At 35.0% G+C, this 13357-nt stretch overlaps 1 protein-coding gene across 4 annotated transcripts in view; it reads left to right on the forward strand.

Moving 5' to 3' along the window:
* Nucleotides 1-13357, forward strand: part of SMC5 (structural maintenance of chromosomes 5) — a 112696-nt gene that overhangs the window by 41054 nt on the left and 58285 nt on the right. For all 4 annotated transcript variants that reach the window (XM_079927594.1, XM_079927595.1, XM_079927597.1 and 1 more), the window contains 3 exons: nucleotides 1465-1605; nucleotides 3228-3389; nucleotides 4190-4261. In XM_079927594.1, coding sequence (XP_079783720.1) covers nucleotides 1465-1605; nucleotides 3228-3389; nucleotides 4190-4261 — 375 coding nt within the window. The remainder of the gene's footprint in view (nucleotides 1-1464; nucleotides 1606-3227; nucleotides 3390-4189; nucleotides 4262-13357) is intronic.

The raw sequence follows: 13357 nt of genomic DNA on the forward strand, positions 1-13357 counted from the left end.
AGTGCATTCATATATTTGTGATTTTTTTTCACCTAGGATTTTGTTGCTAACATTAATTAAGTTAGGTGACAAAAAGTGGGAATGGATTTTATATAAAGTTTGAAAATTTTGACTATCATTTCATCAAATATATGTTATTAATTGAATTTCTAAAGCAGCAGTCCCCAACCTTTTCGGCACCAGGGACCGGTTTCATGGAAGGCAGTTTTTCTACGGACGGGGGGAGGGGTGGGAGATGGTTCAGGCAGTAACGCGAGCGATGGGGAGCAGCAGATGAAGCTTCACTCGCCTGCCTCCTGCTGTGCGGCCTGGTTCTTAACAGGACACGGACCAGTACCGGTCTACAGACTGGGGGTTGGGGACCCCTGTTCTAAAGAACCGATAATAGTATTATAAAGTATTTTTTTTCTCTCAGGAGGTTTCAGTGTTATTCTTTATTCATTCAGTATTTACTAAACACCTACTATATGCCAGGCACTCTGTAAGGCTTTGGGAAATACAGCAGATATGTAGCTTTTAATATAGTCTCTGTTGAGCCAGTTCTCATATTGTTTTCAGTTGTGTGAGGATGGACTTTGTAAAAGAACTGTACATTTAGTTGCACTGTTTGATTTTTATTTTCACCTTTAATAAATAAATTAAAATGTTCTTTTTAGCATATCATTCGAAAAGGTGCTTTATTTAATGAATCATTTTCCATATCTCAGCAGCTAAAATAAATTCAGTAAATTTTTGTAATGAGAAATCTTGTAAACAAATGCTTTCTCTTAAACTGTAACTGTCTGTACTTGATAATGAGCTTTATTATAATTTAATACTATTTTTGTTATACTTATTCAGAGCGAATGGCCAAAGGAGTTGTAATTATTTTATCCTACTTTATATACTCTGTCGGTCCTTTTACTTTTTGCCACATCAAACAATCTTAATACTCCCCTCTGAAACACTCACTGAAACTACCTACCAAACTCTGAAAGAAAACAAACGTATTTTACTAAGCTCTGAGTACATTTTTGGCATTTGTTAAATCACAATATAAAGGCTGAATTTTAGCTTTCCTTTATCTCATTTCTAAGTCCTTCAGTCATTGGTATTTATAACATAGTAATCATAATAATACCACTCTTCATTTGTATGTCATGTTACAGCTTTTGTTGAGCTTTCACCTGTAGTAGGTTGAGTTGCTTCTACCGTTGAGGTGAATGGGGCAGATACCTCTCTTCTCTTTAGGCAAGAAGAATCCAGGCTTAGAGATGTGGCAGGGCTTCCTCACAGTCCCATAATTAATAAATAGTAGAACCTAGACCAGAATTTAGGTGTGCACATTAGTTGCACACAGTTAAGAACTCCTATGGAATCATTTATTGTGAAATTTTGTTAGCACGGTACATTTTTCATTATTAAAAGCTTTGACCTTTTGTCTTTCTTCAGTTAAACTAATTGTTAAATAAATATTTATTTTAGACCTCATGCAAAGAGAAAACTGAATATCGAGACAAGATGATTCAGAGGAATGAAAGATATAAACAAGATGTGGAGAGGTTCTATGAACGTAAGCGACATTTAGATTTGATTGAGATGCTTGAAGCAAAAAGGCCATGGGTGGTAAGTGTGAGTTATTAAAGGTGAAAATAGTGATTCTTTAATTAGCAGAAAAGTTATAAAGAAGGCACTAATTGCTGTGTATTCAAATTAGGTGCTTTTGTTCATTTTTGCTTTGTATATCATACATAGTAACATTTTTCTCTTTCTTTGTGTTATTATATAACTGTGTGCTATGTTGTTATTGCATGTTGATTAAGTCTGTGTCCTTAATTTTTCCAGATTTGAGTCAACAGATAGTTTTGTTTTATAAAATGTTAATCAGCTAAAATGTTTACATATGTAAAAATTAAATCTTTGAGTGTCCTCAGGTCACTGAGAATTTACTTTGAGTGTGCTACTAATATCAGCTTCAGCTACAGACAAAGCTGAAGGATATTAATTGTAATCTTCTACTCATTATGCTTCATAAGCTTACTGAAACTACTGTTTTTAGTCACTCTGTAATGTATACTGTTTAAAACCACAGTTTGGGCCAAAGATTCATTTCCCTCAATACATTACTTTTCAGTGGGTGAAACAAAATAAGAAAGTTTAATAATGGTTTTTTTTGGGTTTTTTTGGTTTTTTTTTTTTGCGGTATGCGGGCCTCTCACCGCTGTGGCCTCTCCCGTTGTGGAGCACAGGCTCTGGATGCAGGCTCAGCGGCCATGGCTCATGGGCCCAGCCGCTCCGTGGCATGTGGGATCCTCCTGGACAGGGGCACGAACCCGTGTCCCCTGCATCGGCAGGCGGATTCTCAACCACGGCGCCACCAGGGAAGCCCTAATAATGTTTTTAAGGCTAGGATGGAAATAATTATTAGATTGGAGAAATATGTGGCTTTATTTGTGAACTTCTCCCACCCACCCTAACCCCACCACCCCTGCTTCACCCTATCCTTTCCCATAATTCCATTTTCTTAAACTTTTTTCTTCCTTCAGCTCACTTTGATTAGGTTTATCCTATGTCCATTATTATTCTTGCACCTGCTTTATGTTTGTCTTTTGAAGTCTTTTGATTTCTCCCTTTTCTTTCAAGATTGATTTCAATCTTTTTTCATTTTTTCCTTTTTTGGTTTACTCTAATTTTATTTGTATTCTTTTCTTACCTTTCTTCATCCCATTCATTCTTACTATATGCTCTCTTAGCACTCCCCTTAATTTTTTTTAGCAAATATTTATTAATTCCTGTGATGTGACAAGCATCATTTTCACCTGCATGCTACATTTTGCTTTTCTCTTGAGCCATTTTACTTTCTGTTTTTTCATTTTTATTTTTCATAACTGAGTTTCTTTTGGTTCTTTATATGTTTTTGAATGCCTTCTTTATTGAGAGACTAGAGGAGGTCCTACTGTTAGAAGCCATTAGGATGTAAATTTCAATAACAGGAAGGGATGGAAGACAGAGAGTCTGGCCTAGTGATAGAGATAAGTGCTCAGTGAGTATCACTGAGTTAATCATTATGTTGGTATTTACTATTTCTGAAGTTGTTTCAGAGGGCAAATTTTTTATTAATAGACCTGCTAAAGGGATTCAAAACCATCTTTTTCATAGATTTGGTTTCTGCCTGTACCTTGATTTTTGTATTTGTGTTACTTTAAGCTAGGAGTGCATTAACTTCTCTTTCTTGAATTCATTACAAGGAATATGAAAATGTTCGTCAGGACTATGAAGAAGTAAAACTAGCTCGGGACCGAGCGAAGGAAGAGGTCAGGAAACTTAAAGAAGGGCAGATTCCTATAACACAACGCATTGAAGAAATTGAAAGGCAGCGTCACAATTTGGAGGCTCGAATCAAAGAGAAGGTACTTTTCTGGCTCAATTTTGGATTTCCTGTATTTTATTTTAGCAAATACAAAAAATATTTTGCAGGTCTTTTAAAATGCTTTGTAGATTTACTTGTTAACTTTAGTTCCTTAAGTTCTTTTACTAGGAATTCTACTACCACAGATCTTTCAAGGTCCTAATCATCACTTGCTACTTTATAGGAGCTTGCTACTCTATAGAAATTCCAAGACATAAAAAGAGAAAAATGAAATGTTATTGTTTTAATAACAGGAGGATTCAGAGTAGTATTCCTAGAAACGTTTAACTCCTTTTGTGAATTTATTATACATGCTTTGTAACTATATACCCTTTTGGAGGAATGTAATATAAAAATCCTGATGTTTCTTGGAATAAATAATATAATGGCCTATGGAATATTCTTGATATTTTGAAAATGTAAATTGAAATTTTTTGTGATCATGGCTTTTAACCTTTAGGTGAGATTTTGGCGTCAGATATTGTTTTGAGAATGGACCCTGCAATTCTATGTAATCGTTTCTAGGATAAAATAACATGAGAAAAGAAATGTGAAGAGATACAGAAACATATGTATACATATTGCTGCAGCTATTTTTAATATCTATAGGAATAACCTTTCATAGATTTTCAAATAATTGTTGGTATTTTGGGTGATAATTATGAATTTAGTTGGAAAGAAACCATAGAAAATCATTGTGGGTAAACTTACATAGCAACTTAATATTTGGATGAGTGAGGTCACATAATTGCCTTGCTTGAATTTTTAACTAACTTCCCCTCTTCTGGTTCAATCTTACAGGCAACAGATATTAAGGAGACATCTCAAAAATGCAAACAAAAGCAAGATGTTATAGAAAGGAAAGATAAACATGTAAGATCTTGTATTGAAATTTTTGTTATGTTAATTTGCCCTAACTTTTGTGTTCAGGTGTAGATTATGAGACACCTTCTTGTTTGGGAATTGTCTGAGATCCTCCTCATTCTCTATTTCTTATCTTAATCTGTGAGGGGAACTAAGCTTTGGAAGTATAGCACTTGCACGGAGGATAAATGGGGAAAATGGCTCTAAACTACTCATAGATATGCATTATAGGGTGCAATAGATATGTATTTAATAGGGTGATGGTAAAGTTGGATTTAGTTATCTTAATAGCAGAAATTAAATTATAAGGGATTTATTCTGTTGTTTGTTTATATTAAGAGTTGGGTATTAAAAAAGCTGATTATAAATCCATTGTGCATGGATGGGACTTGATGACAAAATTATTTTAGGATAATTGGGCAAGAAAGTGGGCTTTTTAGCTAACAGATCCCAAAATGTATTTGGGGTTCTGTTCTCCAGGACCATTCAGAAACTAAAGTTTGTATTACCTTTCTTAGGGATAGATGCATGTCTTGAAGCATTCCTGGTGTTTAAAGCATGACGTTAATCTCTCAGTTTTCAGCCTTACCCCTTTTCCTATGCCTTTATCTTCAAGTTCCAATCCTCTCTCATTTAACTTCTCCAGAGAATAAACCTCACATTTTCATGACAGAAGCTTGCTTGCTAGCGTTAGTGCTCAAGGTGTGTGCATAGAGGTGGTGTGAAGGCATTGGGGTAGGAGGGTAGTGTAGGGTTGGTAGGGGTAATTCTCTATGTGGGGTGTGTGTGTCTTTCTCTCTCTCTCTTTTTTTTTTTTTTAATTTACTTTGGAAGGCTCAACAATAATGTATTTATAGCAAAATCTCCTTTCTCTAAATCCCTCTAAAGTATGTACAGGGCAGTCACCATTGTGTCCAAATACCTGGTAGAGAAATAGAGACTCAACAAAATTAAACAACTTGCAGAACTCAGAAGTAGCTCCCAGTGCCGCACTCTACTTTCCCCAATGTAAAATAACATTTTCCATAAAAATCTTACTTAATATGTAATGTCTTTTTACTTGATATTTCCTAGTTCTAAGAGTCTCCAGGATATTTTTTTTTTAAGAAGAGTCAGTTCTTTTCTTGTTTCTTTCTCTTTCACTCACCCTTTACACTGTGGTTCCTATAATAGACTGCTAAATTAGTTGTCCCTCTACTACATTTACTCTTCTGAGTATTTATTGAAATCTCCAGTTATTGATGTCTCCTCCCTTACTCCTTTTGTTCTTGTGAGATTGAGCCCTTTTTGCTCCGCTTCTGTTATTTAGTTAGAGTTTAGAAGGAAAAAGGCACAAAGATTCACCTTTAAAACCCCAAACGGGAATACTAGGTTGATAGGTTGTCTAACATTGAACCGTCCTTGCATTTTGTCATAAATCTTACTTGGTATTTTAATATGTTCCTGGATTCAAATAGAAAATCTTCTTTTTAGGATTGTTTTGCACCATCTGAGATTGACCTAAAATTTTATTTTATTCCATCCTTAACTGTTTTTTTTTTAGTGTTATGCCAACCTTTTAAGTAGTTTAGTACTCCTAAAACCAATGTTTTCTTTTTTTCCCTTATCATAATTGCCAGTTTGTCACTTTCGTAAGTTCTTGAATTTTTAGCCTTTCTTAATTTTTAATACATTTTAGGGTATAAATTTTTTTCTGGTTATCATTTGGTTATACATTTCATATGTGTGATATGTACTGCTTTTCTGTTTAAGATTTTATAATTCTCATTTAAATATTTCTGTTTAAGCTTACATAGGAGTTCTTACTGTTTCAATTTACTTGGATATGGAATTTTTAAGCTTTTTAAAAAATGTGTAGTTCCAGTTATATTGCTTTATGAGTAATAAATGTGGCCTTTATGACTTTATTTTAGAATTTTTGGAAACCTCTTTTGGACTTTTATATTTGGTTTTGTATGTGTTCTTCATACATTCATAAAGAATGTATTCTGTCTTTAGGGGTGGTTTTTTATACATATAAATATAGATATATAGCTATATATATATCAAGCTTACTATAATTATGCAAATGTTCTACTTATTTTTTTTTCTTACCAACCTGACATCCATTTTAAAGAATCAGTACCTTCTGTGAATGTAGATTTGTCTATTTTTCCTTGTAATTGTATTAGTTCTTGCTTTCTAGATTTTAAAGCTTTATTGTTTGTTCTTTCTGCATCATGTTTTTATTTTATCTGCTGTAAATAACATATACTGGGTTTTGCTTTGTAATTTTTTCAGTTTGGTGTGAGAGACACTTTTTCATACAGTAAAGGAGTTTAACCAGTTCACATTTACCATTGTTTTCTACTTCCTATGCTTTTTGTTTGATTCTTCCTATTCCCCTTTCTACTTTCTGTTGCTGTTGATCAAGGTTTTCTTATTCCATTTTTTTTCCTAAAGTTATATATTCTAAGCCTATTCTACTGATTACTCTTGAAGTTTAAATAACATATTTTTCTTAATAAAAAAAGTTAATCAGTATTTTCATTCTACTTAATTAAGATCAGAATCTTAGCAAGCTTTTATTTCTTTTTCCTCCTCTTCATGCCAGTGTCATCAGAAATTTTACTTGTCAGTTATTTAAGATGTTATTTTCTACTATCTGTATTTATTTAGACTTAATATATTTATTGGCTTATTTGATCATGTTTCTGCTTATATTACACTTCTTATGATTCTTTCTTTTGAAGAGGTAGGAATTTTGGGGTTTTTTTTCTTACTGGCTATCTTCTGTAGGTGTTTTAGAGATGTTCTTTGGGTGATAAACTTTCTGAGTCCCTGTATGTTGCAAACTATCTTCTTTGCAGTCACTATGGAATATTAATATGGCTGGATATTGGATTCTAAATTACAAATTTTTTTTCCTTAGCACTTTGACAGTCTGCTTCAGTGTCTTGGGTCTAATGTAGTTGGCCCTCCATGTCCATGGATTTTGCATTTGTGGATTCAACCAACCACTAAGCAAAAATATTTGGGAAAAAAAATATTCCAGAAAGTTCCAAAAACCAAACTTGAATTTGTTATACACCAGCAACTTTTTACATAGCATTTACATTGTACTAGAGATGATTTTTTTTTTATTTTTTACATTTAATGTAATTTTTTTTCATGTTTGCTTTGGGATGGGGAATAGATCACTCAGTAAAAGCATACAATAAAAACAAAGTATGTCTTACGTACAGCTTTAAAACTACAATAATGATGTACCTTTGCATCCCATAATAATGATGTGTGTAGGTTGTATGCAAATACTATGCCATTTTATGTAAGAGACTTGAGCATCTGTGGATATTGGTAGCTGTAGACGAGGGGGGAATGGAGAGGTGCTGGAACTAACCCTCTGAGGATACCAGGGGACAAGTGTATTGTTCCTGAAAAGTAGCAGATATGAGAAGTAGCCAGAGACTATGTTAGGTAGACCCTTGAAGAAAAAAGAAAGCAATTTGAATTTGATTGTAAATGCAGTGAGAAACTATAAGAAGGCTTTGAAAGTTTTTAAGCCATAGAGAAACAGTATTTCATATATTCTATTTATTTGTGCATTTATTTATTTTTGGCTGTGTTGGGTCTTCATTGCTGTGTGTAGGCTTTCTCTAATTGCGGCGAGCAGAGGCTACTCTTGTGTTAAATATTTTCTATTGTACCATTTTAATTTCCTTGTTCTTTTGCTGTGTATTTTTTGAGCTATTTTTTTAGTGACTGCCTTTAGAATTATAAATAACATCTTAATTTATGATAATCTATTTCATATTAATATGAACTTGAGTAGTATACAAACTTTGTTCCCATATAGCTCCATTCCCTTCTCCTTCCTTTGTGTTATTATCATACCAGTTACATTTTTAATCATTATAAGCCTATCAACATAGTTTTATAATTATTTATATAGTTTCATTTTTGTGGCAATAATTGTGTGATTCTCTGACACCAACTTTGTGTCCTAAAGTTCAATTCAGTTCTGATACTAACTACTTGGAATTAAAGCAGATTCTACAATTTCATGGCTCAGTCTCACAAGATAGTCCTGGCTTTACATGCCAGTCTCAATTCCCCAGACCTCAGATTTCCTACTCTTCTCTCTGACTTTGCTACAGATTCAGGGATTCCCACAACCCCCCTCCACCGCCAACTTCAGGTTCAGTATTTGCTAGAACGACTCACAGAATACAGGAAGATGTTACACTTAACAATTACCTGTTTATTATAAAGGATACAACTCAGGAACAGCCAAATGAAAGAGGTGCATAGCACAAGGTATGGGGATTAGAGTGGTGCAGAGCTTCTAATCCCTTTCTGGGTGCACCACCTTCCCAGCATATGGACATGTTCACTAACCCAGAAGCTCCATAACCATGTTGTTCAAGAGTTTTATTGAGTTTCATTACCTGGATATGATTGATTAAATTATTGGCTGTTGGTGAGTGAGGTCAATCTCCAGCCTCTCTCTACTCCTTGAGGGCAGGGGGTGAGGCTGAAAGTTCCAACCCCTTAATCATGTGGTTGGTTCTTCTGGTAATCAGTCTCTATTCTGAAGCTGTATAGGGACCCTGCCAAGATTCGTCTTATTAGCATAAAATCAGGTATCTGCGAAAGGGGCTTAGTGTGAATAACAAAAGACACTTCTGTCACTCAGGGAATTCTAAGGTTTTTAAGACCTCTGAGCCAGGAACTGGGGACAAAAAACCAAATATATATTTTTTATTATACCACAACAGTTGTCTTTTATATCAGATAGGAGAAAAGAAGAGTTACAAACAACAGATACATTTTTACTATCTCTTATTTACATATGTAGTTACCTTTACTGGTGCTCTTTATTTCTTTGTGTAGTTTCAAGTTACTGTCTAGTGTCCTTTCATTTCATTCTGAAAGACTTGCATTAGTATTTCTTGTAGGGCAGGTCTACTAATGATGAATTCTACCAATATTTGTTTATCTGAGAATGTCTTAAGTTTTCTTTCTTTTGGAGGGATAGTTTTGCTGGGTATAGAATTCTTGGTTTTCTTTCAGTACTTTGAATATAACATCCACTGCCTTCTGACCTCCATGGTTTTTGATGAGGAATCAGCTATTAATCTTATTGAGGATCCCTTGTACATGATGAGTTACTTCTTGCTTTCAAAATTCTCTCCTTTTCTTTTCAGCAGTTAACTATGTAATTTCTAGATGTGAGTCGCCTTTGGTTTATCCTGCTTGGAATTAATGGAGCTTCTTGGATGTGTAGATTAATGTTCTTCATCACAATTGGGAAGCTTAGGGTCATTATTCTTCAGATATTCTTCCTGCTTTCTTTTTCTTCTCTCCTTCTGAGACTCCTTTTACACATATTTTGATATATTTAATGGTGTCCTACATTCTATTTATTTTTCTTTTTCTTTTTTCTGTTCCTCAGACTGAATACTTTCAATTGACTTATCTTCAAGCTCACTTAATCTTTGCTTTGCATGTTCAAATCTGCCATTGAGCTCCACTAGTGAATCTTTTATTTCAGTTACTGAACTTTTCAACTGAGGATTTCTACTTGACTCTTTTTTTATAATTTCTCTCTCTATTGATATTCTCTATTCAATAAGACATTGTTCTCTTACTTTCTTTTCCTTAGACATGTTTTCCTTTAGTTCATTGAACATATTTAAAATAGCTATCTTAAAGTCATTATTTTGTAACTATTTCTGGGCTTCCTCAGGGACATTTTTTGTTGACTGCTGTTTTTTCCTGTGTATGGGTTATACTTTCTTGTTTTGTTGACTGTGTTTTAATTTTTTTTTGAAACTATAAAGTTTAAATAGCAGGATGTGGCAACTCTGAAATCAGATGTCCTCCTTTAACCCAGGCTTGTGTTATTTTTGTTTGCTGATGATGTTGTTACTGTTTTTTTTTTTTAATTACTTTCCTAACTCTGTGAATTCTGTATTCTTTGTCATATGTGACTACTGAAGTCTCTGCTCAGTTAGTTAATGGTCAGCTAATTATTGGACAGGTATTTTCTCAAATGACTATAATGTCTCCCAATCTAGTATATCTCCCAGTGTTTGTTGAGGGTCTCTGAATGTATGTTGGTTCACACCTTCAACACTCAGCCAGGCATTGTTTTCACTTTCCACCAAGATTCTGTCCTCAAATACTCCCTGAATTGTTGAAAGTGTTGGTTAAGTTCCACTGCTAGTTTACAACTCTGTTTCAGCTTTCACTTCCTATTTGCACAGAATGTTTTGAGAGATAAGGGCCTCCTCAGCTCTTTCTAGGGCATGCATACAGCCTTGGGCATGCACAGTCCTAACTCAAGCATGCATTTGACCTTCTAGATTCCCAGGAGCTACCAAAACTTCCTATGGGCATCGTATTCTCCAGCTTTTTCTTTTAAATTTTTTGGTTAGCTTATTGTTTGCCACACTTTTATCTCACACCAGGCAGCTCTGTCGTTAAACAATTGCCACTGATTGTTTTTGACAGCTTCCTCCAAGGAAAAGGGTCTTTTGCAGTGTGCAAGCTATGGAGTCAGGTCAAATGGAGACAAGCTTTGCAAGTAAGGTTTTCCTGGAAACTGCCAGACAGATCAGATAATGATAGTTCTCTGAGATTGAGAATGCGAAAGTTCTCCAGCTTTGTGATCTCTCCCGTAGCTCCTAGGCTGCTGATTTCACTATGACTGTGGGCTGTTGGTTTTCAAGGCTGCCAAGGAACTGAGGAGAGGGGAATAGGAATAGGGCATATTCAAAACACCACAAAGCTTGTTGCTTTTACCAAGATTCGAGCATTTTTCTTGAGTAAATGCTCTCTGGCTTGTTGAAAAGCCTTTGGTTAAATTCCAGAGTTCTGAAAGAGTTAATTTTGATAATTTTTGTCAATGTTTTCATTACTTTTCTGGAGGAGAGGATTTTCAGAGTTCCTTTGCCATTCCTGTTGACAGCCAAATCTTTTCTATATCTACAGAAAAATGTTGCTAGGACTTTAATGGGACTTGCATTAAACATATGTCAATTTGGGGAGAATTGAAATCTTTACTATGTTGAATCTTCCAAACTGTGAAAACGGTATGTCTCCATTTATTTAGATCTTTGATTTTTTTTCCATCAGTGTTTTGTAGTTTTCAGCATATAAGTTCTCTATGTTTTGTTGGATTATACCCAAGATTTTCTTTTGATTTTTCTTTTTCTCTGTTCCTTCTTCTTTTTTTTTTTAACATCTTTATTGGCGTATAATTGCTTTACAATGGTGTGTTAGTTTCTACTTTATAACAAAGTGAATCAGTTATACATAAACATATGTTCCCATATGTCTTCCCTCTTGCGTCTCCCTCCCTCCCACCCTCCCTATCCCACCCCTCAAGGCTGTCACAAAGCACCGAGCCAATATCCCTGTGCCATGCGGCTGCTTCCCACTAGCTATCTACCTTACTACGTTTGTTAGTGTGTATATGTCCATGACTCTCTCTCGCCCTGTCACAGCTCACCCTTCCCCCTCCCCATAACCTCAAGTCCATTCTCTAGGAGGTCTGCGTCTTTATTCCTGCCTTACCCCTAGGTTTTTCATGACATTTTTTTTCTTAAATTCCATATATATGTGTTAGCATACGGTATTTGTCTTTTTCTTTCTGACTGACTTCACTCTGTATGACAGACTCTAGGTCTATCCACCTCATTACAAATAGCTCAATTTCGTTTCTTTTTATGGCTGAGTAATATTCCATTGTATATATGTGCCACATCTTCTTTATCCATTCATCCGATGATGGGCACTTAGGTTGTTTCCATCTCCGGGCTATTGTAAATAGAGCTGCAATGAACATTTTGGTACATGACTCTTTTTGAATTTTGGTTTTCTCAGGGTATATGCCCAGTAGTGGGATTGCTGGGTCATATGGTAGTTCTATTTGTAGTTTTTTAAGGAACCTCCATACTGTTCTCCATAGTGGCTGAACCAATTCACATTCCCACCAGCAGTGCAAGAGTGTTCCCTTTTCTCCACACCCTCTCCAGCATTTATTGTTTCTAGATTTTTTGATGATGGCCATTCTGACTGGTGTGAGATGATATCTCATTGTCATTTTGATTTTCATTTCTCTAATGATTAATGATGTTGAGCATTCTTTTCTGTGTTTGTTGGCAGTCTGTATATCTTCTTTGGAGAAATGTCTATTTAGGTCTTCTGCCCATTTTTGGATTGGGTTGTTTGTTTTTTTGTTATTGAGCTGCATGAGCTGCTTGTAAATTTTGGAGATTAATCCTTTGTCGGTTGCTTCATTTGCAAATATTTTCTCCCATTCTGAGGGTTGTCTTTTGGTCTTGTTTATGGTTTCCTTTGCTGTGTAAAAGCTTTGAAGTTTCATTAGGTCCCATTTGTTTATTTTTGTTTTTATTTCCATTTCTCTAGGAGGTGGGTCAGAAAGGATCTTGCTGTGATTTATGTCATAGAGTGTTCTGCCTATGTTTTCCTCTAAGAGTTTGATAGTGTCTGGCCTTACATTTAGGTCTTTAATCCATTTTGAGCTTACTTTTGTGTATGGTGTTAGGGAGTGATCTAATCTCATACTTTTACATGTACCTGTCCAGTTTTCCCAGCACCACTTATTGAAGAGGCTGTCCTTTTTCCACTGTACATTCCTGCCACCTTTATCAAAGATAAGGTGTCCATATGTGCGTGGGTTTATCTCTGGGCTTTCTATCCTGTTCCATTGATCTTTCTGTTTTTGTGCCAGTACCATACTGTCTTGATTACTGTAGCTTTGTAGTATAGTCTGAAGTCAGGGAGCCTGATTCCTCCAGCTCCTTTTTTTGTTCTCAAGATTACTTTGGCTATTCGGGGTCTTTTGTGTTTCCATACAAATTGCGAAATATTTTGTTCTAGTTCTGTGAAAAATGCCAGTGGTAGTTTGATAGGGATTGCATTGATCTATAGATTGCTTTGGGTAGTAGAGTCATTTTCACAATGTTGATTCTTCCAATCCAAGAACATGGTATATCTCTCCATCTATTTGTATCATCTTTAATTTCTTTCATCAGTGTCTTATAATTTTCTGCATACAGGTCTTTTGTCTCCTTAGGTAGGTTTATTCCTAGATAT

The sequence above is a fragment of the Stenella coeruleoalba genome (assembly GCF_951394435.1).
Source record: "Stenella coeruleoalba genome assembly, chromosome: 7".
Lineage (NCBI taxonomy): Eukaryota > Metazoa > Chordata > Mammalia > Artiodactyla > Delphinidae > Stenella > Stenella coeruleoalba.